The sequence below is a fragment of the Oncorhynchus tshawytscha genome, linkage group LG12 (genome assembly GCF_018296145.1).
Source record: "Oncorhynchus tshawytscha isolate Ot180627B linkage group LG12, Otsh_v2.0, whole genome shotgun sequence".
Lineage (NCBI taxonomy): Eukaryota > Metazoa > Chordata > Actinopteri > Salmoniformes > Salmonidae > Oncorhynchus > Oncorhynchus tshawytscha.
The window spans coordinates 20639116-20667042 of record NC_056440.1 but is presented as its reverse complement, the minus strand read 5'-3'; the positions used below and the strand labels follow the sequence as shown (position 1 = coordinate 20667042).

Sequence of the window (27927 nt, the reverse complement as noted above, 5' to 3'; positions counted from 1 at the left end):
ACTAGTTACAACAGCCACAAAGTCATAACCCCGCCCATTTCTCCAAATCAAATTGTATTGGCCAAATACACATATTTAGCTGACTTTATTGCGGGTGTAGCGAAATGCTAAACGCTTATGTTCCTAGCTCCAACAGTGCAGTATTATCCAACAAGTCACAAATATAAAAGTCAAAATGTCGGAGAGGCATTTTCTAAAATACAGTATATACATATGAAATGAGTAAAGCAGTATGTAAACATTAAAGTGACCTGTGATTCCATGTCTGTGGGCAGCAGGATGAGTAATCGGGTGCTCAATTGCTCTTCTTTAACGTGTATTTTAAACCTAAACACACTGCTAACAGTATGCCTAAACCTAACCTTGGACTAAGACCAAACTGCACATTTTTGTTTTCATACATTTTTACGATTTGGACATAATCATTTATACTTTGTGGGTGTAATATCTAGTGGAAACCCAGTGAGAGGGACGTGAATCATCTGGGGTTAACAAGAAACAATAATTTATGTCGAACGAAACAGTCGTATTTTGTTGTTTAGCAAGCTAGCTGGTAAACTGTAACAACCCTGTGTCACATACACTCACCCTCTGTAGTAGCTGGGACACGAGTTGCAGAAATGACAGAGCTACGGCACCGCGGAACGACTGAAAACGACCTATATCAACAATCCGAAGACAAGGTAGCTAGCCTACGGTACTACGGAGTGGTTATGGACTGCCATTTGGAACCAACCCGTTAGCTAGCCAAGGCCCACTAGATGGGACATCATGCCACAAATTATGATTGTGACTAGGATAGTAAGTATTATTTAGCTGTAATAGCGTACAAGACAGAATAGTTAGCTAGCCACGTCGAACGTTTACAATTTAATTTGCGCTAGTTTGCTTGCTAGCAAAATATAGCTAGCACGCTAACATTGTATACTGACATGCTGCTAACATTAGCTCTGGCATGAATGGCACACATTTACAAGATACCATTGGTGGTTAACTAGCTATCTATATCTAACGTTTGTCTCTAGCTTGTCATTGAAAGTAACAAGAAGTATAGCTATTCCTCTCTGCCTACTCCCCAGTCAACTGAACTGAAAATTGGCGTTGTGCATTTACTGTGTGGCCAGGGCAACACACTTTTTAAGTAGATGTTTCTATTCAATTAACTTAATCATGTATTAGTCATAAACTCTGGCTAGTTTTCAAACGTATGAGTTGGATTTCAACTCATGAGGTAGGATGAATTGAAATGGCCATGGCCAATCAACTCTGCAAGAAGGACAACCCACATACACATTTCAAGCCACATACAAATTCAGACAGATCACCATCACTGCCTAAATGTATAGTTAGTATGTATGACGCCAGTTGTGGGCTGTTTCGAATAAAAAGCCGAGTTACTTTACATTTAAATTAGGGATGGGCAATATGGTCAAAATATCATGTCACAGTATTTTTCAAATTATGGTATTTTATGTTTTGGATAATAAAAGTGATATATTTGCTTTGAGTAGTGGGTGGCAACACATACATTCTAAGTTATTTTAACAGGTCTCTCCATCCTGATTGTTTTATAATGTTCAATTAAACTTCAACCCAAAATAATTTTCTGCATTTTGATAAATTTCTGCATTTCCTGCACTCTTGAGATAATTTCCACACTGCCATGTAGGGTTGCATGATATTGGCAAAAAATCTTGGCCTTGTTTTTAACCAAATGTTAACTACGATTTGAATTGCGATTTAGTTTAAACTGTTGGAATCATGGAAAAACGTATGATTATTCTAATTCTATAGTTAGAAGATAATAGTGGGCACTTTGAATACAGTGCTGTTTGATATGACAACAACTTAAAATTCCAGGGAGGAGTTATTGTGACAGGGTAGGAACCAAAGTCTTGGTCAGTGTTTCATAGGGAACCCTATAATCTTTGGCTACATTAAATGTTTTCACTTAGATACTTCATGTAGCTAACATATTCATGCGGGATGGCAGTGGTGTTTGAAATGGAGGGGAGGGACTACAGAGCTAAGCATGTCTCTTTAAGGAGGCTAAAAATAGAGTTTGGCTTGGAAAAGTTGAATATTTTCAGGAGTCGGGTAATTGGTTAAGGGAGAAGAATGGGTTTGACTGAGCACAGGATGGGTTTGAATCAGTTGAAGCTAGCATTAACAAGGGATAGATGTGTACCCTCTCCATCTATTTATATATATATAATGTAGCCATCCGTTCAAATTAGACGATTCAGCTATTTCCGCCACACCTGTTGCTGACAGGTGAATAAAATCAAACACACAGCTATGCAATCTCTATAGACAAACATTGGCAGTAGAATGGTCTTACTGAAGAGCTCAGTGACTTTCAATGTGGCGCCGTCATAGGATGCCACCTTTCCAACATGTCAGTTTGTCAAATTTCTGCCCTGCCCCTGTCAACTGTAAGTGCTGTTATTGTGAAGTGGAAACGTCTAGGAGCAACAACGGCTCAGCCTCGAAGTGGTAGGCCACACAAGCTCACAGAATGGGACTGCTAAGTGCTGTAGCACGTAAAAATAGTCTGTCCTCGGTTGCAACACTCACTACCGATTTACAAACTGCAGCTGAAAGCAACGTCCGCTCAAGAACTGTTCGTCAGGAGCCTCATGGAATGGGTTTCCATGGCCTAGCAGTTGCACACAAGCCTAATATCACCATGCACAATGCCAAGCTTTGGTTGGAGTGGTGTAAAGCTTGCTGCCATTGGACTCTGGAGCAGTGGAAACACGTTCTCAGGATTGATTAATCACGCCTGACTGTCTGGCAGTCCGACGGACAAATCTGGGTTTGGTGGATGCCAGGAGAACGCTACTTACCCGACTGCATAGTGCCAATTGTAAAGTTTGGTGGATGAGGAATAATGGTCTGGGGTGTTTTTCATGATTCGGGCTAGGCCCCTTAGTTCCAGTGAAGGGAAATCTTAGTCCTACAGCATACAATGATGTCTTAGACGATCCTGTGCTTCCAACTTTGTGGCAACATTTTGGGGAAGGCCCTTTCCTTTTTCAGCATGACAATGTCTCTGTGCACAAAGCGAGGTTCATACAGAAATGCTTTGTCTATCGGTGTGGAAGAACTTTACTGGCCTGCACAGAGAGCCCTGACCTCAACCCCATCGAACACCTTTTGGATGAATTGGAATGCCGACTGCGAGTCAGGCCTAATCGCCCAACATCAGTGCCCAACCTCACTAATGCTCTTGTGGCTGAATGGAAGTAAGTCCCTGCAGCAATGTTCCAACATCTAGTGGAAAGCCTTCCCAGAAGAGTGGAGGCTGTTATAGCAGCAAAGGTAGGACCAACTCCATATTAATGCCCATGATTTTGGAATGAGATGTTTGAGAAGAGTTAGGAGGGAGTGGAGGGAGTTTTTAAAAAAAATGTTTTTTTAAATTTTTTAATTGAGGGGGCGGTAGTTCTCGGGAACTGTGGCTGATCTTGGATGGCTGGGAGCTTGGGCCGATAGGTCGCTGGTTGGGGACCCTGATTTGACTTGGTGGGAGATCTGTCGACATGCCCTTGAGCAGAGCGCTTGACCCTGGTTGCTCCTGTGGGTCGCTCCTTTTGTTCCAGTGGAGACAGCTAACTAGCGATTTGGCGTTAGCGGCTAACACAACTTAGCCATAACTTGCTAAGAAAATAAACACACTAGTGTTCTATAATTACACTATTAGTACATTTATATTCAGAAGTGTAACCGGTGTCAAATGGCTAGCTAGTTAATGGGGTGCGCGCTAATAGCGTTTCAACCGGTGACATCACTGGCTCTGAGATCTTGAAGTAGTTGTTTCTATTGCTCTGCATGGGCCGCGGCATTTGTGGAGCAATAGGTAACAATGCTTCGAGGGTGTCAATTGGTGTGTGCAGAGGGTTCGAGCCCAGGTAGGGGCGAGGAGAGGGACGGAAGCAATACTGTTACAGAAGCAAAGTGAAAACCGCATCGTAGTCGTCAACATTGTTTCATGTGCTGCGTTAACCATGAAGACTGAACGCAAGTGTCTCGTGGTGAGCAACAATAAATGCGGTCTTTGAGTGCCAGGTTCGGGGATAGGTCTGTGTGGAAAGCAGCATGGCGAGGGAGCGCGAAGAGAGATGACTCACTCAGCGGAGTAAACTATAAAAATGGACGTTACACACGACATCACATTTAACAAACCAAACATTCAAATACCATTATAAAAGGTCAAGTAAAAACACAAACCGGTCTGTGCAGCCCTACATTTTAAAGTATTTTATGAGCTCTAATTAAAAGTGTCTAGCTGCTTTGTTGTGTTGCCTTTTCTCTCCTCATCCATCACACAGGCTCCACTGTTGGGCTTTACTAGTTTCAGGGTCCTTAAAAGACATGCTGTGTTCCCCCCTCCAAGTCCACTTTGACTTGCATTCCCGCCTCAGAATGTAGGCCTTGCGTCTTGGTTTTTGATCAGTGATTGTCAGGCTGGTGCCCCCCTTAGCGACGTTGGCAGAAAGCGGATGTTTCTGGTTGACGACTCCGCTCTGGCGTCTGTCTACTCCTGCTACGTTCGGTTAGGCAGGTTTCATCATGCAGCTGTGTTGTGCTGGTGGTATAGGGCCGTGGCGCTCTGTGGTTTGATTCTGTCAGACATCACTGTAGAAGGACCCTGCCTGCAGGTGCATCATTAATTCTCCATGGATAACTTAGTGTCTCTGTTTTTGAGTTGAAATCATTTGAGCCAAAGTTGACTCGGTTTGCTCGCAAAGTTTGAAGAATGGTTATATCAGTCAAATTGTGACAGCCTAAGGACACTGGAAAATAGATCCAGCCTATTTATACCCAGAGGAAATGGCATGTTTGTTGGTCATGTTTGTTGGATGTTAACCCCTACCCTAACCTTTTACATTTCAATAAGGTAAGGTTAGGGACATCCCAAGGATCCCGGATAGCACTGACCCTTGTTTGTTGTGTATAGTATGTATGACTGCATGTGCATGTCTATTATTGTGGTAGAGTAGGTGATAAGGTATAAGGAAATCGCATAGGCCTACATTACTTACTTAACAGCTATCTGTTGTGTTAATAGGAGGTTAGGTGACACCACAGTGCAATTTTGGTAGCGCTAGGGGGGAGAGACCACGATGACATCATGTTGCCTTGGAAAAGCAGAGGGTCATCTGCTTTCAGAGAGTATCAAGGGGGCAGACACCATGAAATATGTTGATTACTCTGTCACCATCAGCCGTATATTTATCAGACAGAATATCCTAACGCCAAAGCGGAAAAGCACTACAAGCTTGCTCTCACAATGTTGTTCACTGACATAAAATAGACCCGGAAATGAAGTGGGGGAGCATTCCTCATAGGAGGCTAGCTGTGTTTGTTTACATTGTATGACTAACTCTATATATGTGTCTGTCTCTCTATCTCCCCCCTCTCTCTCTCTTTCTCTCTCTGTAGGGATCTGAGAATGAGGGGAAAGCAGAGGGGGTGTCTGAAAGCGAGACCAAGCCTGATACAGGGCTCCCGGAGGTGCCTGTCCCTGCTGATGACACCCCTGAGGTTCTCAATAAAGCCCTATCTGGACTGTCCTCACGGTAAACTCTACCAACATATATATTATTTTTTCATTGACTATTTTCTTATGGTAATCACAACCTCCGGTTTGGAACAAGGGAAATATCACCTATTTACAAAACGTAATATCTGCGTCCCATAAGTCTCTGGTCAAAAGTAGTGCCACTAGGCCTATAGGGAATAGAGTTTGGGACACAACCAACATTTAGATTTTTTAAATTTACTATCCTCGGTTTGCTCCTCCATCCTAACATCCTGTTATTCAGACATGGATTATTGAATGCTAATGAAATACCATCTGCTATGCTCAATATAACTATTGATCTGTGTAGGCCTATATTGACATTCTTCAGGAATGTATTGCCCAGCAGTTCATTTGGGCACACAGACAACTGATATGGATGCTTATTGTTCACCTTTTCATTACACACTGTATATGGGGATTAACTGTGTGTGTGTTCTCAGATGGAAGAACTGGTGGGTGCGAGGGATCCTGACTCTGGCCATGATCTCCTTCTTCTTCATCATCATCTATCTGGGCCCCATGGTGCTCATGCTGATTGTGAGTGATCCTCATCCTCCTTTCCCTAAGCCTTCTGTCTGTCAGTCAGTTTGTTAGCCAATCCCAAATCGCTCCCTACCTGTTCCCCTTGGTCCGAACCCCTCTTTTGCCAGATCTGCAGTCTCAGGATAGGTATACGCAGTCCAGTGATGGCGCTTCCACCATATTGCGTACATACCTTACAGATCTGCAGAAACAAAAGGTTAGGACGAAAGAGAGGGTAAGGGATTGAATTGGGGCCGGCTGTCTGTCTGTGTCCTTAATGGATTTAGGCTCAGAGTGTAGCTCAGTGGAAATAACCGACTCTTCTCTGCTTTACTACCTGCTGGGAGGGAGAAAGCTTGCTGCAGGAAGTGAACAGAGAACACAAAAACTCTTTATAGAGTCACAACACAAGAACATTGAACCAAAATGTGTGATTAAATGAGATGGAGATGAGCAACAAGGAATCATCCAGATACTGTTGTCAGGGTGATATCAAATGTGAAGTGTGGTAGGGGAATACCATGTAGTTGATACCAAAACCCAGACAGTCAATGGCAAACCTCAGTCATTTATTACAGACCTGTTCAAAGTAATAATGGAACATCTTTCTCTACAGGTGCTGTGTGTGCAGATCAAATGCTTCCAGGAGATCATCCACATCGGTTACAGTGTGTACCACTCCTACCACCTGCCCTGGTTCAGAACGTTGAGTTGGTGAGATGCGCGTGCGCACACACACAATTTTATGTCTGTGTTTAATGTTATATTGCAACTAACTGTTTGTTGACCCGAGATAATGAGTTGCACGTTTTATTTCATTGCAGACTTCCTGAGGTTTGTTGGTATGGTGATGTTTACCCAGTTAGCCAAAATAAACTATATCATGTTACATGTAGTGGTGATGCTATTTGTAGTATGTTAGCTCTGGTGTAAAAACTCTTTCGTTATTATAAAACATCATAACTTGTACATTTCTTCGTAACTTGAACATTGCATCTCCAAAAGTTCACCATTGCTCCAGGTTTTCCAGAAAAGGTTGCCTAGTGAATGTTCAGTCTGTTATAACAGTTCTGACCTCACCCCTTACTCCCCTCTTCCTCCCTTCATCTTCCTCCTCTCCCTCCCCTCCTCTCCTCCTCCCGCTGTCAGGTACTTCCTGCTCTGTGTAAACTACTTCTTCTACGGAGAGACGGTGACAGACTACTTCTTTAATCTGGTGCAGAGGGAGGAGCCGCTGCGCATCCTCAGCAAATACCACCGCCTCATCTCCTTCGCTCTGTACCTCACAGGTGAGATGCAGGCTGTCTCAAAAGTTCTGACTAACTTCCTTTTTTCATGGCTTTTCCTTCATGATCACTGACCTGGCAAGGACAGATGGAAACCGATCTAGTGCTTTTTGCTATTGGTGATAAAGAAGCCATTTTAGAGTATTGAGAGCGAGACAGAGCCAGGGAGAGGGAGGGAGGGAGGGAGGGAGGGAGGGAGAGAGAGAGAGAGGGGAGTCCTCTTTTGAATGTTTAGTGTTGTTTTAGTTGAAGCTTCTTCATTTTTAATCAGTTTTTACCTGACAAAGGGTTTGGTACACGTTTTTTTTAATTATAAAAGCTTCAGAAGGAAACCCCACTGTGCCACGCCCTCCCTCTTTCAGTCAACCAGTGCAGCAGTGGCAGTTCATGGCAGCAGGATGTGGTGAAGGTAGCACTCGCTAAACGTCTGCTGTTTCTGTGTGACTGTATGATCATACCTCGACTTTGTGGCTCAAGGTGAAAGAGGAAAGTTGATACCCATCTATCCCTCCTTCGTTCATACCTCCCTTAGGGTACATTTCAAAACAGGGCCGGGTTGTTTACTGGAGAAGTGTTGGCAGGGAAAGGCTTTTAAGGTAATAGGGCCATCTCTTTTAAGGTAATGGGGCCGTGTCCCCAATGACAGATAATGTAGAAGGAGCGGAGTTTCACAGAATCTATAAGTAGTTATATAAAGATAAATCAGAACACTGTGTGCTTTGTTCTAGCCTGGTTCCAGATCTGTTCATCAGGCCAAGTTTCAAGTTTTCTTCGTCATATGTGCGGGATGCACATATGGTATACACTGTCCAACAAAATGCTCACTTGCAGGTTCCTTCTTGACAATGCAACAACAATAGGAAATAATGAAAGATAAGTTTACGAACATGAAGTAAATTACTCAGTAGAATAGGATAAACAGTTTAGCAGAAGTATAATACAGTGACTACAATGACCATAGAAGTTGGCAAAACAGCACAAACTGATCTGTTACCATGCTAGCATTGTTGTGCTCTGATGAAGCATGTGTAACAAATTGATGTGGATTGGATGGATGTAGAAATATTCTGGTGTCCAAATTGTCCTAACTGAATTATTGGCCTGACTGCGTTATCTAATTTGTTAGATTCGATAAAAGCATCTTACTCACAAGGGCGTCTTCTTACTCTGCTTTGATACAGCCTTGGGGATTGATATAATTATTGGAAGTGTAAGAAATCAAGAGTTACATGCAGCGCATTCATGTGATTGTGTTTTTATCTGTTACTGACTTTAGCAGGCTTTTAACCTCGGAACCCAAAACCAAATCATAATTTATGTCACTAGAGATTGTGATTGAGTTTGATTGAACATGGCTTGGATGACTACAATGATGCAGTTGCTGGTCCTCAGTTTTAAAACAAAGAATGACAATAATAGCTTCTAAAAACTGTCTGACCCAAAAATGCTTTGGTGTGAATCCATTTGAATTCAATCACGTTTTAACAGCATCCCTTTTGATTTAAACTAAACCTTTCATTCATGTTTGCCCATGGAATAAGTGGTCAGAAAGTGACCGTTTGGACCTGAATGCCAAAACATTCAGGAGATAGACGGTGCTCAAAGTTCACCCATTTTGCATACCATACAATGAGACATCTATGTCTTCATCACTGGAAAAGATAAATGGTTGAGTTTGACAACACTGTAAGCTTAAAAATGATATCAAACTATTTGATTATTTCTTGAAGGAAAACAATATATTTTTAATAATTGTAATTTTAAAAATGTAGGGTAAATTATTTAAAAATGTATGACCTCAGATTGTTTTCATATTCTCATATTATATATTCTCATTTCATATTATAGTATGTTGTAGCATAGACCCTATTTTGCATCATCTGAGTTTTTATATTTTCCCTGCCATTGGTTGAGATACAACATGCTCTTGAATACAGGGTGGGTGTCATTTCAATTATATAAATATAATTCTTAGAATGGACCTTGACCTGTCAACCACTGCAATTTAGCTGGTACACCATTGAAATTTGAACTTTTAATTACTACCACAAAGATGACCGCCGGTCCACCCAACGTCGAATGTCAACTTAAATGGTCATGTCTATTCTATTTATTTATATTTATATGATTTTAATAGGATTGACTGTATTATTGAAAACAACCGATATTCCCATCCAAGTTAACATTTATCTGATGTGTGGACCTCAACCCATCTTTGTGGTATCGTTTGAAAGTTAAAATGGGAATACATTTGAAATTTTATCAGCCAAAACATGATTACCCACCCCTGTATTCAAGAGCATGTTGTCTCAACTGATGGTGAGCACAACACTAAAACCTTAGATGATGTCAAATAAGTTCTTAAGCTACCAAATGTGAAAATTATAAATATTAGATAATCAACATTAAATGATATACTTTTTGTTAAAATATTTTTTCCCCAGAAATGAGAAAATAGTTTTGTAAGATTTGCTTGTAAGATTTTAAATGATATCAATCTCAAACGTTTATCTTTTCCAGTGATGAAGACATGGATGTGTCTTGGTATGGTGGGGTATGCAAAATGGGTCAACTTTCAGCACCTTTTAACTCTGTAGTGTTTTGGCATTCAGGTCCAAAATGTCACTTTCTGACCACTTATACAATGGGAAGATATGTATGGAAGGTTTCGTTCAAATCATATGGGGTGCTGTGAAAAAGAGATTGAATTCAAATTGATTTACTCTTTGTTGACTTGTTTCCTCTGTTCTGTGTTGTGCAGGTTTCTGCATGTTCGTGCTGAGCCTGGTGAAGAAACACTATCGTCTGCAGTTCTATATGGTGTGTGTGTGGTGCGTGCATGCATGCATGTGTTGGGTAGCATAGTGTGTGTGTATGTACTGTATTATGAACCCTCTGGGCTGCTACTTCATTATTGAAGGGGCCTGGCCCAGAAACCTGGAATCCCACCAGCAGTGATCTGGGTCCTTTCCAGGATATAGATGAGGCCCCTATTCCGATCTGCTGCTGCAGCCTTTGTCAAACACAGACACCGGCACTGACCGTCTGTGGCTCTGTTTTAGGCTCTGGATTGACCATGTAGGGCAGTGACATTGCTGAGCGCTGCTAGGAAACACACACTGCAGTAACATATCACTGAGAGCACCGCATACTGCAGTAAAACTCATCTACTCAGTGTTGTGGATAAATGTCACTGACTGGGCTGAGATCTCAGCACTCCTCAAGGATATGTTTGTGTTGTTGCAAAGAGAACTTGGTCATCATTGCCCTGTTATCAGTAAGGATTGTTCTGTGCAAAATGCCATTTACAGCATTAATGCTAAATTACAAACAAAGTGTGCTATGAGTAATTATAAACTGGGTGGTTCGAGCCCTGAATGCTAAAAGCCATGTTATATCAGACTATACCACGGGTATGGCAAGAAATTACTGTTCTATTTATGTTGGTAACCAGTTTATAATAGCAATAAGGCACCTCGAGAGTTTGTGGTATATGTCCAATATTCCATCTCTGAGGGCTGTATCCAGGCACTCCGCGTTGCGTTGTGCCTGAGAACAGCCCTTAGTTGTGGTATATTGGCCATATACCAAACCTCCTTGGGTCTTATTACTTAAATATATTGCAGTATTCTGGCCACTTTGGGGTAGCTATGTTCCTTTATCACTTATTAAAAATGTTGGGACAATTAAGCTTTCTGAAAATGAATTTCCTTCCTTCCTGTCAGTTTGGCTGGACTCATGTAACTCTGCTGATCGTAGTGACCCAGTCCCACCTCATCATCCACAACCTGTTTGAGGGAATGATCTGGTAAGAAATGTCTCTCTGTCACTCACTCAAATTCAATCAGAGGGCAAATTCAGTCAGACATTGGTTGTGACCTAAATGGCACTCTATTCCCTATATAGTGCACTACTTTTGAGCAGTGCCCTGTGGACCATGATCAAAGTAGTATACTATATAGGGAATAGGGTGTAATTTGGGATACACCCAGTGGATCTGTTCTGTCAGAAGTTAGTGCATGGGAGTGTCTTCACTTAGCCCAGTGTCTCCATGCTGTACAATGGGAGGACTTATTGCAGGTTGAAAAGTCTATCTGATGTAATTACGACTTGTCCTACAACCATGTGATGCAAATGACAAGTGCATTAGGGTGGTCTACATCTGAAGCTTATTCAGGAGTCAACAACATTTCAGAACGTTCAGGTAGAAATGTACTATGTTGAAGAGACCTGCTCTGTCTCTTCAGAGTAAATACGTATGTCTGCTTTATACACCCCACTGAATACACCCCAGGTACCAGTACCTCTCTCCTTCTCGGTCTAGGTTCATCGTGCCCATCTCCTGTGTGATCTGCAATGACATCATGGCCTACATGTTTGGCTTCTTCTTTGGACGTACTCCACTCATTAAGGTTAGCAAGACTTACACCACTACTGTATGTAGCATTTTCTGAAGTTTGGATCGTTCATTTGATATTTGGTACAAAGGATACCATTGGTAACACCCTGTACTGTGTCAACGTCCTGATTGTGTACTCTACAGCTGTCTCCTAAGAAGACCTGGGAAGGCTTCATCGGCGGATTCTTTTCTACTGTTGTGTTTGGGATCCTGGTAAGACACGGCCATAGCTAACTGCAAAAGTTTCCTTTCAAATTCCCCACAAGTCCTATTATTTTATTCTCTGCTTCTGTCCCTCTCTCTCTCTCTCTCCAGTTGTCCTATGTGATGGCAGGCTACAGCTTCTTTGTGTGTCCAGTGGAGTTCAACAGCGACCATAACAGTTTTGAGGTGGACTGTGTGCCCTCTGATCTGTTCCAGCTACAGGACTATGCCCTGCCGGCCACCCTCGAGTCCCTCACTGGATGGGTGAGTCGGATCTGTCCCCTCTGTTTGATTGTGTGGCTGGCTGGTCTCTGTTTCTGATCTCTCTTTCTGGCGGGCTGGCTGGCGGGTCCGTTTCTGATTGATCGCTGGCAGGTTTCTGATCTGTCTTTCTGACTAGCTGGCGGGTCTGTTTCTTATTGCTGGCGGGTCTCTGATCTCTCTGGCTGGCGGGGCTCTGTTTCTCATCTCTGGCTGGCTGGCGGGGCTCTGTTTCTCATCTCTGGCTGGCTGGCGGGGCTCTGTTTCTCATCTCTGGCTGGCTGGCGGGGCTCTGTTCCTGGTCTTTGACAGTATTTTCCACTAGCGCCGGCTGTCGGTAATTTTCAGCCGAGTACTTTTTCCACTTAAATTAACTACGCAAATGTTCAATTCTCTAGTTAGAAAAAAGTCTGCCGGCCTACCTAAGTGGCGCAGCATCGCAGTGCTTGAGGTGTCACTACAGACCCTGGTTGTGTCACATCCGGCCGTGACTCCAATAGAGCGTCGCACAATTGGCCCTGCATTGTCCGGGTTAGGGGAGGGTTTGACTGGGGGCCTTTACTTGGCTCATCGCGATCTAGCGACTCCTTGTGGCCTGCAGGCTGACTGCGGTCGTCAGTTGAACGGGGTTTCCTCTGATACATTGATGTGGCTGGCTTCTGGGTTAAGAGGCGCGGTTTGGCGGGTCATGTTTTGGAAGACGCATGATACGACCTTCGCCTCTCCCGTGCCCGTTGGGGAGTTGTAGAGATGAGACGAGATCGTAATTGGATATCACAAAATTGGGGGCGAAAGGGGGGTAAAAAATGCTTATATATATTTATTTATATATATATCTGCTCAAAAAAATAAAGGGAACACTTAAACAACACAATGTAACTCTAAGTCAATCACACTTCTGTGGAATCAAACTGTCCATTTAGGAAGCAACACTGATTGACAATACATTTCACATGCTGTTGTGCAAATGGAATAGACAACAGGTGGAAAGTATAGGCAATTAGCAAGACACCCCCAATAAAGGGGTGGGGACCACAGACCATTTCTCAGTTCCTATGCTTCCTGGCTGATGTTTTGGTCACTTTTGAATGCTGGCGGTGCTTTCACTCTAGTGGTAGCATGAGACGGAGTCTACAACCCACACAAGTGGCTCAGGTAGTGCAGCTCATCCAGGATGGCACATCAATGCGAGCTGTGGCAAGAAGGTTTGCTGTGTCTGTCAGCATAGTGTCCAGAGCATGGAGGCACTACCAGGAGGCCAGTATATCAGGAGACGTGGAGGAGGCCATAGGAGGGCAACAACCCAGCAGCAGGACCGCTACCTCCGCCTTTGTGCAAGGAGGAGCAGGAGGAGCACTACCAGATCCCTGCAAAATGACCTCCAGCAGGCCACAAATGTGCATGTGTCTGCTCAAACGGTCAGAAACAGACTCCATGAGGGTGGTATGAGGGCCCGACGTCCACAGGTGGGGGTTGTGCTTACAGCCCAACACCGTGCATGACATTTTTCATTACCAGAGAACACCAAGATTGGCAAATTCTCCACTGGCGCCCTGTGCTCTTCACAGATGAAAGCAGGTTCACACTGAGCACATGTGACAGACGTGACAGTCTGGAGACGCCGTGGAGAACATTCTGCTGCCTGCAACATCCTCCAGCATGACCGGTTTGGCGGTGGGTCAGTCATGGTGTGGGGTGGCATTTCTTTGGGGGGGCGCACAGCCCTCCATGTGCTCGCCAGAGGTAGCCTGACTGCCATTAGGTACCGAGATGAGATCCTCAGACCCCTTGTGAGACCATATGCTGGTGCGGTTGGCCCTGGGTTCCTCCTAATGCAAGACAATGCTAGACCTCATGTGGCTGGAGTGTGTCAGCAGTTCCTGCAAGAGGAAGGCATTGATGCTATGGACTGGCCCGCCCATTCCCCAGACTTGAATCCAATTGAGCACATCTGAGACATCATGTCTCGCTCCATCCACCAACGCCACATTGCACCACAGACTGTCCAGGAGTTGGCGGATGCTTTAGTCCAGGTCTGGGAGGAGATCCCTCAGGAGACCATCCGCCACCTCATCAGGAGCATGCCCAGGCGTTGTAGAGAGGTCATACAGGCACGTGGAGGCCACACACACTACTGAGCCTCATTTTGACTTGTTTTAAGGACATTACATCAACGTTGGATCAGCCTGTAGTGTGGTTTTCCACTTTAATTTTGAGTGTGACTCCAAATCCAGACCTCCATGGGTTGATACATTTGATTTCCATTGATCATTTTTGTGATTTTTGTTGTCAGCACATTCAACTATGTAAAGAAAAAAGTATTTAATAAGAATATTTAATTCATTCATATCTAGGATGTTATTTTAGTGTTCCCTTTATTTTTTTGAGCAGTGTGTGTATATATATATATATATATATATATATCAGTTTACATACACCATAGCCAAATATATTTAAACTCTGTTTTTCACAATTCCTGACATTTAATCCTAGTAAAAATTTCCTGTCTTAGGTCAGTTAGGATCACCACTTTATTTTAAGAATGTGACATGTCAGAATAATAGTAGAGAGAATGATTTATTTCACCTTTTATTTCTTTCATCACATTCCCAGTGGGTCAGAAGTTTACATACACTCAAGTAGTATTTGGTAGTATTGCCTTTAAATTGTTTAACTTGGGTCAAATGTTTCAGGTAGCCTTCCACAAGCTTCCCACAGTAAGTTGGGTGAATTTTGGCCCATTCCTCCTGACAGAGCTGATGTAACAGTCAGGTTTGTAGTCCTCCTTGCTCGCACATGCTTTTTCAGTTCTGCCCACAAATTTTCTATAGGATTGAGGTCAGGGTGTTGTGATGGCCACTCAAACACCTTGACTTTAATGTCCTTAAGCCATTTTGCCACAACTTTGGAAGTATGCTTGGGGTCATTGTCCATTTGGAAGACCCATTTGTGACCAAGCTTTAACTTCCTGACTGATGTCTTGAGATGTTACTTCAATATATCCACATGATACCTTCCTCATGAGGCCATCTATTTTGTGAAGTGCACCAGTCCCTCCTGCAGCAAAGCATCCCCACAACATGATGCTGCCACCCCAGTGCTTCACGGTTGGGATGGTGTCTTCGGCTTGCAAGCCTCACCCTTTTTCCTCCAAACATAACAATGGTCATTATGGCCAAACAGTTCTATTTTTATATCATCAGACCAGATGATATTTCTCCAAAGAGTACTATCTTTTTACCTGTGTGCAGTTGCAAACCTTCGTCTGGCTTTTCTATGGCTGTTTTGGAGCAGAGGCTTCTTCCTTGCTGAGCGGACATTCAGGTTATGTTGATATAGGACTCGTTTTACTGTAGATATAGATACTTTTGTACCCGTTTCCTCCAGCATCTTCACAAGGTCCTTTCCTGTTGTTCTGGGATTGATTTGCACTTTTCGCACCAAAGTACGTTCATCTCTAGGAGACAGAATGCGTCTCCTTCCTGAGCGGTATGATGGTTTTTCACTCTGCAGTCCAACTCATCCCAAACCATCTCAATTGGGTTGAGGTCGGGTGATTGTGGAGGCCAGGTCATCTGATGCAGCACTCCATCACTCTCCTTCTTGGTTAAATAGCCCTTACACAGCCTGGAGGTGTGTTAGGTCATTGTCCTGTTGAAAAACAAATGGGATGCTCAAGGGGGAAGGTGTTCCTGCAGATGGAATGCCCACATGCAGGAACGCCCCGGGCTGCTGTTGTACAGCACAGGAGGCTGCTGAGGAGAGGACGGCACATAATAATGGCCGGAAAGGAGTACACAAGGACACAAATGGAGGACACAAATGGAATGTGGAGGACACAAATGGAATGTGTCCCATTTTGCTGACGACCCTCCCATCTCCGCCCACCGACATCCTAGTAAGGAAAACAATAGCAAATAGAGAGAATTCGGCAGACAGGTCCCCCCCATAAAACCGGGGATCAACAAGGACACTGGAACACCACACCAATCATACATAAACAACAAAATCCTGCCCTGGTTACCCCAATGCCCCAGCCAACCCACCTCACCCCACAACCCACTGTTACCCCGCTGCCCCAGCCAACCCCCACTGCCCCAGCCAACCCACTGCTCCCCCACAACCCACTGTTACCCCACTGCCCCAGCCAACCTCGTCCTCCCCAGACCTCAGCAACCTTTGCGCACAGGAAGCAACCTTTAAGAGGAAGGGAGAAAACGAGAACAGACAGGAGTGACAGAGCAGAACAATACCAAACACAAAATAAACAGTGGTCAGTCACATGGACCTTCAGGAACAGGGCGCACGAGAGCGCGTTGTGTTTATTTTTTTACAAGCATTCCATCTCATTATCCTCTGCTTAGGACACATGTGGCTGTCAAGAAGGTGAGATTAGACCCTTGGTCACTCTGAATGACCTTAGGGATTCCAAACAATGAGACACGGAGTGAAAGCTTTTAGCACAGTTGTGATAGACCAGAGAGGATAGGCAGCAGGAAACCTAGTGGTCTGATATCACAGTGAACAGGTAACTACTACCATTCTTAGAGCGAGGCAGAGGACCAACACAGCCAACCTTTTGAGTATCTGATTATTGACTGAGTACAGGAATAGGAAACAGTGGTACCGGCTTAATAGCTTGATTAGGTTTACCAGTTAATTGACAGGTGTGTCAGGTTTTGAGGAACTCCGAAACATCCCTCTTTAACCTAGGCCAAAATAAATGTCTAATTATGCGATTGTAGGTTTACCTCATGCCCAGATTAGAGGTCGGCCGATTAATTAGGGACGATTTCAAGTTTTCATAACAATCGGAAATCGGTATTTTTGGATGACGATTTGGCCGATTTTTATTTATTTATTTACTTTACACCTTTATTTAACTAGGCAAGTCAGTTAAGAACACATTCTTATTTTCAATGACGGCCTAGGTACAGTGCCTTGTTCAACAACTGCCTTGTTCAGGGGCAGAACGACAGATTTTTTTACCTTGTCAGCTCAGGGATTCAATCTTGCAACCTTACAGTTAACTAGTCCAACGCTCTAACCACCTGCCTCACGAGGAGCCTGCCTGTTACACAAATGCAGTAAGAAGCCATGGTAAGGTGCTAGCTAGCATTAAACTTATCTTATAAAAAACAATCAATCAATCATAATCACTAGTTAACTACACATGGTTGATGATATTACTAGTTTATCTAGCGTGTCCTGCTTTGCATATAATCAATGCGGTGCACATTGGCGAAAAAGGACTGTCGTTGCTCCAACGTGTACCTATCCATAAACATCAATGCCTTTCTTAAAATCAATATACAGAAGTATATATTTTTAAACCTGCATATTTAGCTAAAAGAAATCCAGGTTAACAGGCAATATTAACCAGGTGAAATTGTGTCACTTCTCTTACGTTCATTGCATGCAGATTCAGGGTATATGCAACAGTTTGGGCCGCCAACTAATTTGCCAGAATTTTACGTAATTATGACACAACATTGAAGGTTGTGCAATGTAACAGGAATATTTAGACTTAGGGATGCCACCCGTTAGATAAAATACGGAACGGTTCCATATTTCACTAAAAGAATAAACGCTTTGTTTTCGAGATGATAGTTTCTGGATTCGACCATATTAATGACCAAAGGCTCGTATTTCTGTGTGTTATTATGTTATAATTAAGTCTATGATTTGATAGAACAGTCTGACTGAGCGATGGTAGGCACCAGCAGGCTTGTAAGCATTCATTCAAACAGCACTTTCTTGCGTTTTGCCAGCAGCTCTTAGCTGTGCTTCAAGCATTGCGCTGTTTATGACTTCAAGCCTATCAACTCCCAAGATTAGGCTGGTGTAACCGATGTGAAATGGCTAGCTAGTTAGCGGGGTGCGCGCTAATAGTGTTTCAAACATCACTCGCTCTGAGACTTGGAGTAGTTGTTCCCCTTGTTCTGCATGGGTAACGCTGCTTTGAGGGTGGCTGTTGTCGGTGTTCCTGGTTCGAGCCCAGGTAGGAGCGAGGAGAGGGACGGAAGCTATATTGTTACACTGGCAATACTAAAGTGCCTATAAGAACATCCAATAGTCAAAGGTATATGAAATACAAATCGTATAGAGAGAAATAGCCCTATAATTCCTATAATAACTACAACCTAAATCTTCTTACCTGGGAATATTGAAGACTCATGTTAAAAGGAACAACCAGCTTTCATATGTTCTGAGCAAGGAACTTAAACGTTAGCTTTCTTGCATGGCACATATTGCACTTTTACTTTCTTCTCCAACACTTACATTAGTTAAACCAAATTGAACATGTTTCATTATTTGAGGCTAAATTGATTTTATCGATGTATTATATTAAGTTAAAATAAGTGTTCATTTAGTATTGTAATTGTCATTATTACAAATGTTAAAAAAATATAAATAAAATCGGTCGATTAATCGGCATCGGCTTTTTTTGGCCCCACAATAATCGGTATTGGTATCGGCGTTGAAAAATCATAATCGGTCAACCTCTAGCCCAGATGTCCAGCAACATCGTTGTGAAAAGTTTTCAGCACGAACTCACAATGCTTATCTGGCACAACAACCTGACTAATAGCCTTCCTCGCAAAACAACTACCATGAGACACCGACTTTCTCATCAGGACATCATCCTGGAGAAAATGGCCATGGTCAACATCTCCCAACTGTTCCACGGGCACAATTTGGTCATGCAAGTCTTCTAATGTGGGGTCAGCCCATTGCTCCTTAAATAGATCGGAGCGGGGCACAGATAACGGGATAACTGTGAAAGTAGTGACAGATTTCTTTGGGCCATCATCATTAGCCGGCGCAGTGAACAGGTCGTCACGGCTCATGGAATGCGTCACCGTACACGTAGAGAACACCTCTGGGGAAACTCTGCGCGCTCTCGTCGGGTATCCCTACAAATGACGGCATAGCGTAAACTGCTAGAGATGGACACGACAGCCAATACACGCTCACCAGCCAAGTTATTCCCAAGGATAACTTCGATATCCTCAATAGGAAACGAAGGACGCACCCCTACAACAACCTCACCTTTCACCAGTTCAGAATCCAACATCAGTTTATGCAATGGAACTGACAGAGTATTCAAACCTATTCCCCTAATTAAAACACTATTCCCCAAAATCAGTCTCAGCAGAGAAGGGTAACACCGACTCTAACACAAAGGACTCAGGATCTTCACTGGCACTAGGTTGTTACTTCCTAACATTGACACAAAACCCTCCTTAATGAAAGGTAAATAATCTGGGTCAATATGGACTTTCACATACCCCTGGGCATGAGACAGAGGGACAGCAGTGAACTGATATGGGACAGGCGCTGCTAACGCCGTAGGCTTTAGTTTTAATGTAAGTGTGAGTACTGAATTTACCTGTAGCCCTGAGAACAGGACATTTAGTTTTTCCAATGACCTGAACTCTGACAGTAATGACACTCTTGACCGAAGTCCGCTTTACCACGGGAGACAGGCTCAACCCTAGTTGAATGAAACTCTGCCCAGCGAGGCCCAAATCTCTCCGAACGCCCCCACTCACTCCGAATACGGGGCTCTGCAAAGACACTTTCGTGAGTCAAAACATACTTGTCCGCCAAAACCGCAGCTTCAGAGACAGTCTTACTGTGGACAATATTATGCACATGACATGACAGCATTTTACCTGAGTGACTCTCTCCTCCACTTTAAGCCATCTAAGGCTTTCAAAGTGGGAAGAGTCAAGATGCGTAAGAGGTGGAAGTTTAAGAATAATCCTGACTAATTTGTTCTGAGATGTCTGCAATTAAAAAAAAATTATATCTTGGGGGCACTATTGTACCAGGAAGAGCATGCATAGTCAAAGTGGCACTGAACAATGTCCCCATTGCATTCTTATCCAGATATTTGGAGGTTCTAGCCAGGAACCTAATTCTATGGTTAACTTTGTCAATAGCATTGTGTGCCATGCTCTCCCCTGTCAGATGGTTATCTAGCACACATTCAAGATACTTAACAGAGTATTTTGCTGCGACTATTATGTCACCTACTACCACATTAAAATCTGGGGATTTCCTCAGTTTCACTTTGGACCCAAACAATATGGACTCTATTTTCTAAGGTGAAGGGACAGCTTGTCATATAGCCATTTACTGACATTCAGAAGTTCAGCACTGAGGGCTTTCTCAACCATATGTTTGTCTTTATTGGAAACCAACAGTGCAGAATCATCTGCATATAGGAAAAGGTCACATGTACAGGCAGATTTCAGATCATTTATATACAATAGAAATAAATGTGGACCCAGCACACTTCCTTGGTGTACCACGCAGTTTTGACCCATTTTACTGTTAAATTGTTAAAGCCCATGGCTCTTAGTTTGATTAACAGAATCTCATGATCCACTGTATCGAACGCCTTTTGGAGATCTAACATAACCATACCGCAAAATGTTCCCCCGTCTACTTCATTCCTTATGTGGTCAGTCAGATATAGTAGGCAGGTGTCAGTGGAATGGGATTTCCTGAATCCAGATTGGAGCTCATAGAATAGGTTATGCAAGGAAATATAACTGTCAATCTGATTGAACATAATCTTTTCCATGACCTTCGATAAAGCACACAGGATTGAGACAGGCCGATAGGAAATAAGTTAGATCATGGAAACTTTTTTGTATAAAGGAATGACCCTTGCAAGTTTTAGTTCACTGGAAAAATACCCTAGTTCAATAGATGGATTCACAATGTGAGTTACACAGGGGCATCCTTTAGAAATCTGTCAGGAATGTTGTCACGGCTTTGATGTTGTCATTTGATTTGATTTTGATTTGATTTGATTTGGCTAGTTGCTTTGGAATGGTCAATTTCTTTCTGCCTCTCTAGCACAGTTGACTCAGACACCTTTTCAAATGAAAAATCATCTACTTGAATCCCCTGCTGTGAGTAAAACTGCTGTACATGACTCTCCCCATAACAACCTGATTTGACTAGGTAACTTGCTAACTGATGTATTAGCTATAGTTGTAAAATAGCTATTCAGACTGTCTGCAACCATGGTCTTGTCTGATGTAACCTTTCCTCCAATGTCCAAGCTAAGATTGAGAGCTTTGGTCTTTAATCTGTTACTATAACCTAACAGCTTCAGACACTTCCATAATTTACTAGGATTTTTCCTATTTTCAACTATTTTGTCATATAATATTATTTCTTGGCCTTCTGTATCCTGTTGACTTAATTTCTTATAGTCTATAAATATATCTTCTGCCCTGGAATTTCACTTAATTGCCTTTAAAATGTTATCATTTATCCATGGTTCAGTTCTTTCCTCAATTGTAACCTTTTTTTTTTTACTGGAGCCTGCTTATCTAGCATGTAAAAACAATGATTTAAAATGCCCCCAGGCATTCTCCACCTCATTGCATTTCAATACAGCAGACTAGTCCAATTTGCTCAAACAATTAACAAAAATATATGCACTATAATTATTCATAGCCCTAATTTTTATTAATTTATGACAAACTGTTTTCTGAACCTTCCTACTACAGAAAATAATGGAATGATGATTTTCACACTGCAAAGATCGGACTGAGCCCATAGTTCACAACCCTACTGTTTGATATCCTTGATCTATCCAACACCAACACAAGGTCAATGATGGTTTGGGTAGAAGGACAGACCCTGGTTGGCTCATTAATCAGCTGATAAATGATAACATGCTCCAGTTTAACATGATCATGCTCTAGTTGTAACAGAAGCAGTTCATTCTGTTGTTCAAAATAAAGACTACTAGGGCTAACAGACAGAACGGCCATTGTAGCAAAACGGGGAGACGTCTGGGGAGGTGGCGAGTCCTCGGCAGAGGTTGCCCCAGTGGTAACTTCTAGTATACCACTCTCAATCAGATTGGCCTTCAATATCAACCTAACAGAATTTTTGGGACGTTCATTAATTTCAACCTGGTAATGATCAACAATCTTCAACAGCTGTTCTTTAGTACATAATTCTAACAGTTATTCTTACAAATAAAATTGATAATAAAGGTTTTAGCTCCAGGTAGCAAATGACACTACCCTACCCAAATCTCCCACTGAGGTACACAGCAGATTGTATACACCTGAGACCGATGTCCCAACAGCGAGTAGAGCAAGAGTTTCCGGCAGGGGCCTGGAAACTGACCAATGTTACTTTCTTGAACGCAGCACACAACCGACTATCCACCACAGTGGCAAGTTTACCAAACAAACAAAGGCAACCAAAACTGGGCCTAACAAACATTACAACTCAAAAAAGCTGTAACTGATGCAAACAAAGCACCTACCTACAGAGGTTATCAAACAATAATTCCACATTTTCTCCAAAACAATACTCCTACCAGTTAGCCTAACGACACTAGTATCAGTCCTACTGGAATACTTTTACAGGCAACACATTGATGACATCACCAAACAACCAAAATCACTGATACGTATCTAAGGCACTATACAAAACACTTTTAAGAATATGCCGTGAATACCAACTAAAGCGCATTCCAATAAGCATTAACCCATCATAATGAAACAAAATAATATCTACCAAAATCTCTAGGAACCAACCTTATGGTCCCGGACGAGCTCCCACTTGTCACGTACCGGCTTGAAGCCCGTAACTACATGGGAGACAACCTAGAGATCAAGGAATAACAAAAATATATTTATTAACGGAAGTAATCTATATACAATTAACAATGGTATATGTAGTCAGTGTGAGTGGTTGCGTGCGTAGATGTGATTAGGAGGGGTGTTGAAAGGTGCCAAAGCAAACAAACAAAACTGCCACAACCAAAATCCAACAGTGTGTCTGCATGGAGAGTCTTCTCCTTGAATGGGGGAAAGGTGAATTTATCCTGGGACACACCCGGGCTCGGGTGTCCAATTTCACTGATGACCCTCCCAGCTCCGCCCACCGACATCCTATTAAGGAAAACGAGAGCAAAGAGAACTAATTCGGCAGACAGAGTGGGAGGGTCGTCACATGCGAAGGCATCAACTCATGTACTGCTCGAGAAGTTGTGACTCGCTGGAGCATGGTGGTGCTTGGATGAACGGCCAATCATATTGCTCAAATACAAATAGCTGAATATACAGAGAAAGCATGCCAACCTTTAGGCCCTGCCTGACTCCAATGCATTTAAGAACTACTCATGTCCGGGCCAGTAGAAATTATTTTCGGCCCAGTAGACCCGACCGGGCCAGTGAGGAAAAATAGTTAACGTTGGACTCTGGTGTGTTTCATATGCAGCCACAGAGTGGTGGCGCAATGGCTATTTACTGTGCTTTGATTGACGGACAGCAAGCTTGATTATGTTATAAAAGGTGTTGAACTGACTGAAAAAAGTAAATCTCCTGTATTCCTTTGCCATTCATTAATCATACAGCTTAGTTATTTGTCCATGAATCGCATTGGGACAAGTAAACTAAAGATCTCGTTTTAATATTTTTGATATGAAGTCCATCAGGACTCGCCAGACAGTGGCGTTACAGTGAGTGACTTGTCAGTACCTACCAAATCGCGTCGATAAGATTGCTGTTCATTTGCCTTCCTAATTTGCATACTGGTAGTCTTTTGGGTGATTATCTGCAGATACATTCTGAAAACATTTGATGAAGATGGTGAATCCTCCTCACTGCAGGAACAATAGATAGGCTAGTGGAGAGAGCCTCACTCTGGTCTGAAATATGATCAAAGAAAACAAATCGAATTGTTTTAAAAGCTAATGATACTTATGGTATTTTCAAAGATCTTGATCTAGGTCTACTGATTTAATGAAGTGTTGACACGGGAGCAGTCATCTGCTGCTTTCTGTGTAGCAAAGCCCATGTTTAACACCTGCTTCATTCTTCAATCATACCTGTATTGCAGATGGCTGAGAAAATTCCTCTTAAAAGGAAGCTTGATGCCTGTGGAAGTCAGCAGATGCTTTACAGGATGCTTTAAAGGTCCAGTGCAGTCAAAATGACATTTTTATTATGTTATTACATGGGTCGCATTAGCTTTCAGAAATCTGCATTTTCAAAACGCAGACAATCCAAAAAAATCAGTTTTTTAAAAAACCATTTCAGAGGCTTTTCATATCAAAAGTCAAGTGTTTTGTTTTGTTTCCATAGTGATATGAGGTGTCACTCACACAAAAAAATATAAAAACACAACATGCTAAAATTTAAGATTTGACTGAGTTACGGTTTATATAAGGAAATCAGTCAATTGAAATATATTAATTAGGCCCAATTGATGGATTTCACATGACTGGGCAGGGGTGCACCCACTGGGGAGCCAGGCCCAGCCAATCAACAGGAGTTTTCCCCCACAAAATGGCTTTATTACAGACGGAAATACTCCTCAGCACGATCGGGTTCAAGTCCGGGCTCTGGCTTGGCCACTCAAGGACATTCCGAGATTTGTCCCGAAGTCACTCCTGAGTTGTCTTGGCTGTGTGCTTAGGGTCGTTGTCCTGTTGGAAGATGAACCTTCGCCCCAGTCTGAGGTCCTGAGCACTTTTCATCAAGGATCACTCTGTACTTTGCTCCGTTCATCTTTCCCTGTTTCTGATCTCTGGCTGGCTGGCTGGTCTCTGTTTCTGATCTCTGGATGGCTGGCTGGTCTCTGTTTCTGATCTCTGGCTGGCTGGCTGGTCTCTGTTTCTGATCTCTGGCTGGCTGGTCTCTGTTTCTGATCTCTGGCTGGCTGGCTGGCTGGCTGGTCTCTGTTTTTGATATCTGGTTGGCTGGTCTGTTTCTGACCGCTGGCTGGCTGGTCCCTGTTTCTGACCTGGCTGGTCTATGTCTGGAAGTCTGCTTTGATATCCTAAATCCTTTTGTCATTGTTTCTCCTCTTTGTTAAGAAACTGTTTGACCGTATGTGAGACTGTAGTCATCCTCTCTCTCTCCCTCTTCCCCTTATCTTGTCCTCTCTCTCTCCAGCCCACAGTGCGCCTCTACCCATTCCAGATTCACAGCATCTCCCTGTCTGCCTTTGCCTCCCTCATGGGACCCTTCGGAGGCTTCTTTGCCAGCGGCTTCAAGAGGGCCTTTAAGATCAAGGTGGGTATGAGGAGAAGAGACTCCTGTTATCACTGGACCTGGTGGACTCACTAGAATTGAGTGGCCTCTCAGTTGGCAGTGCTCCTGATCAATGTTCCCTCAAAGCTGCACGGCAGTCCCGTGGAACAGAATTATCAGCCCACGGAGAGAAACACAAGATTTTTGTTATTGTTCCAGGACTTTGCCAACACCATCCCCGGTCACGGTGGCATCATGGACCGCTTCGACTGCCAGTACCTCATGGCCACGTTCGTCAATGTCTACATCGCCAGCTTCATCAGGTAACGTTCTAGAACACCCCGTTGTTTATAAAGAGAGTAGCCAGTGGTGCATAGAGAGAGAGGAGCCAGTCTTAACTGCTTTTGGCTGACAGTGTGTTGATTGATGAAAATAATGCATTGCTAAAGAGGAGTTGATTCTTGAAGGCTTTTACAGTATGTGATTCATTAAACTTTTTTAATGTTATTCTAGTCATTTAGCAGACAATCTTATCCAGAGCGACTCAGTTAGTAATCTTCTCTGTCCCATGGGCTCAAACAGCAGCAATGTTCTACCTATTGCATAAAGACATGAGGTACAGCCTCAAGCAAATTGACTAACGGCGTATTTGTGCTGTCAAAATGTCACCCTGTATGTATATCTGTAATCCATTGTGTAATCTCTCTCCAGGGGCCCTAACCCTGCCAAGGTGGTCCAGCAGCTTTTAGCCCTGCGCTTGGACCAGCAGCTCAACATCTTCAACTCCTTAAAGAGCCACTTGATAGAGAGGGGTCTGCTGGAGGATGTAGCCTAGGGCCCTCACGGCCAGCCCCAGGTCACCCTACTGGGCACACAGAGAGGAGGGCAGCGCCTGGCACCAGAAAGCCCTGGAGGTGTGGGAGAAGAAGTGTGGTGCTCGTATGAGCAAGAACACATCTGAGAAAGTAACTCAATTCTTTGGGTTATTCAATTTTCTGTGTGACAGAGGGAGGGAGTGTATATAGTATGAAAGAAAGTGTGTCCTAAACTGTTTTCCTTTGTCAGTGTTTCAGGTTGTATTTGTGAGTAAATTTATGTCAGCTATAGTATCTACAACACAGTGATGCCACTTGATCTGTGTACCACAATGAGGTCAGGTATACATGTGTGTGAATATTTTATGGTATATATATATTTTATTTGTGTTTTAATGCACTGCTCAAAATAGTCACACTGTATCGTCCTCTTCATCTGCCACAATTTTATTTGCTTCTTTCATCGTAATAATTGTTTGTATTTATATATTTTTTATTTTACCTTTTTATTTAACTAGGCAAGTCAGTTAAGAACAAATTCTTATTTTCAATGACGGCCTAGGAACGGTGGGTTAACTGCCTTGTTCAGGGGCAGAATGACAGATTTTTACCTTGTCAGCTCGGGGATTTGATCTTGCAACCTTTTGGTTACTAGTCCAATGCTCTAAACACTAGACTACCCTGCCGGCCCACCTATTATATAATATGTGTGGTTGAGTTTTTACGTTGAAATCTTCCATTGTATCCCTGTTTTGTATAGTCAATGTGAATTTTACCCGGTAGAGGTTCACTCTGCTTTTGGCACGTCATGCTGCATATCGGTGTGTTTCTGTCTCTGTTACCATGGAGTGCGTCTCAAATGCTACCCTATTTCCTACATAGGGCACTACTTCTGACCAGAGCCCTATGTGCCCAGGCATCATCAACAAGATTCAGGCGTGGCTGGTCAGGGGACTGGAAGATAATTACAAATCATTTGTAGACTGCAAGAAGCCCAAGCAGATATAATATTTGACTAAAACATAATAATTTAAAACCTTGCTTACATTTGTATAAGATCACATATATTTCCAAAATTAAAATCACTGATTTGCTGGTGTTTTTAGTCTCATTTCCCCCCTCCCCAAAAAAATTTGCCCATGGGACAAATTCGGCTAGCGAGCCACCAGTTGGGGAACCCTGATGTAGGGAACAGGGTGCCATTGTAGACACTCATGCTTCACCTGTAGCTTCATTCACACCCAGCCACACCGTTCTAGGAAGTGGACTGTCTAAATTGGGAGCAAAACACCACTGGATTTGACAGGATTATTGACTATCATTATTGCTACAAAATGGAGGTTAAGGTTAAAACATTCCCTAGGAGCAATAGAATAATGTTTGAAAGTGTAAAATGACAAAAGGAATAGTATAGGAATGTATTTTACAATATATTTCATTGCTATGTAATATTCTACTACATAATGGTCTGCCTTAATGTTAAACTTAATTTTAAACGATTGTGATCTCCTTTTGGTGTGGGAGTTGGACATCAGGGTTTCAGCTGTGGTTATTTATTTTCCAATCAAGTTCCGTTATCAGAGATGACGATGTGTGAAGGGTCCTTTCAGTTCACCCTGGATGACAGCCACCAGAGTTGTATATACAGGACCAGTCAAAAGTTTGGACACACTTACTCATTCAAGGATCTTTCCTTCATTTTCCTATTTTCTAGATTGTAGAATAATAGTGAGGACATCCCAACTATGAAATAACACATATGGAAACATGTAGTAACCCAAAAAGTGTTAAGCAAATTCTTCAAAGTAGCCACCCTTTGCCTTGA

The 27927-nt window shown here is 42.8% G+C and overlaps 1 protein-coding gene across 2 annotated transcripts; it reads left to right on the top strand.

The window, feature by feature from the left end:
• The first annotated feature begins 308 nt into the window (after nt 1–308).
• On the top strand, nt 309–27927 carry LOC112262686 (phosphatidate cytidylyltransferase 2-like). Of its 2 annotated transcripts, none has more exons than XM_024438379.2 (13): nt 309–683; nt 5449–5585; nt 6031–6127; nt 6729–6826; nt 7262–7401; nt 10160–10218; nt 11124–11206; nt 11723–11810; nt 11942–12010; nt 12113–12265; nt 25210–25329; nt 25507–25610; nt 25999–27926. In XM_024438379.2, the coding sequence occupies exons 1-13, from the start codon at nt 621–623 to the stop codon at nt 26120–26122; spliced, it is 1335 nt and encodes a 444-aa protein (XP_024294147.1). In that variant the 5' UTR covers nt 309–620; the 3' UTR covers nt 26123–27926. The 2 variants fall into 2 exon arrangements, with proteins under 2 accessions (XP_024294147.1, XP_024294148.1); XM_024438380.2 differs by having other exon boundaries at nt 667–801; nt 25999–27927.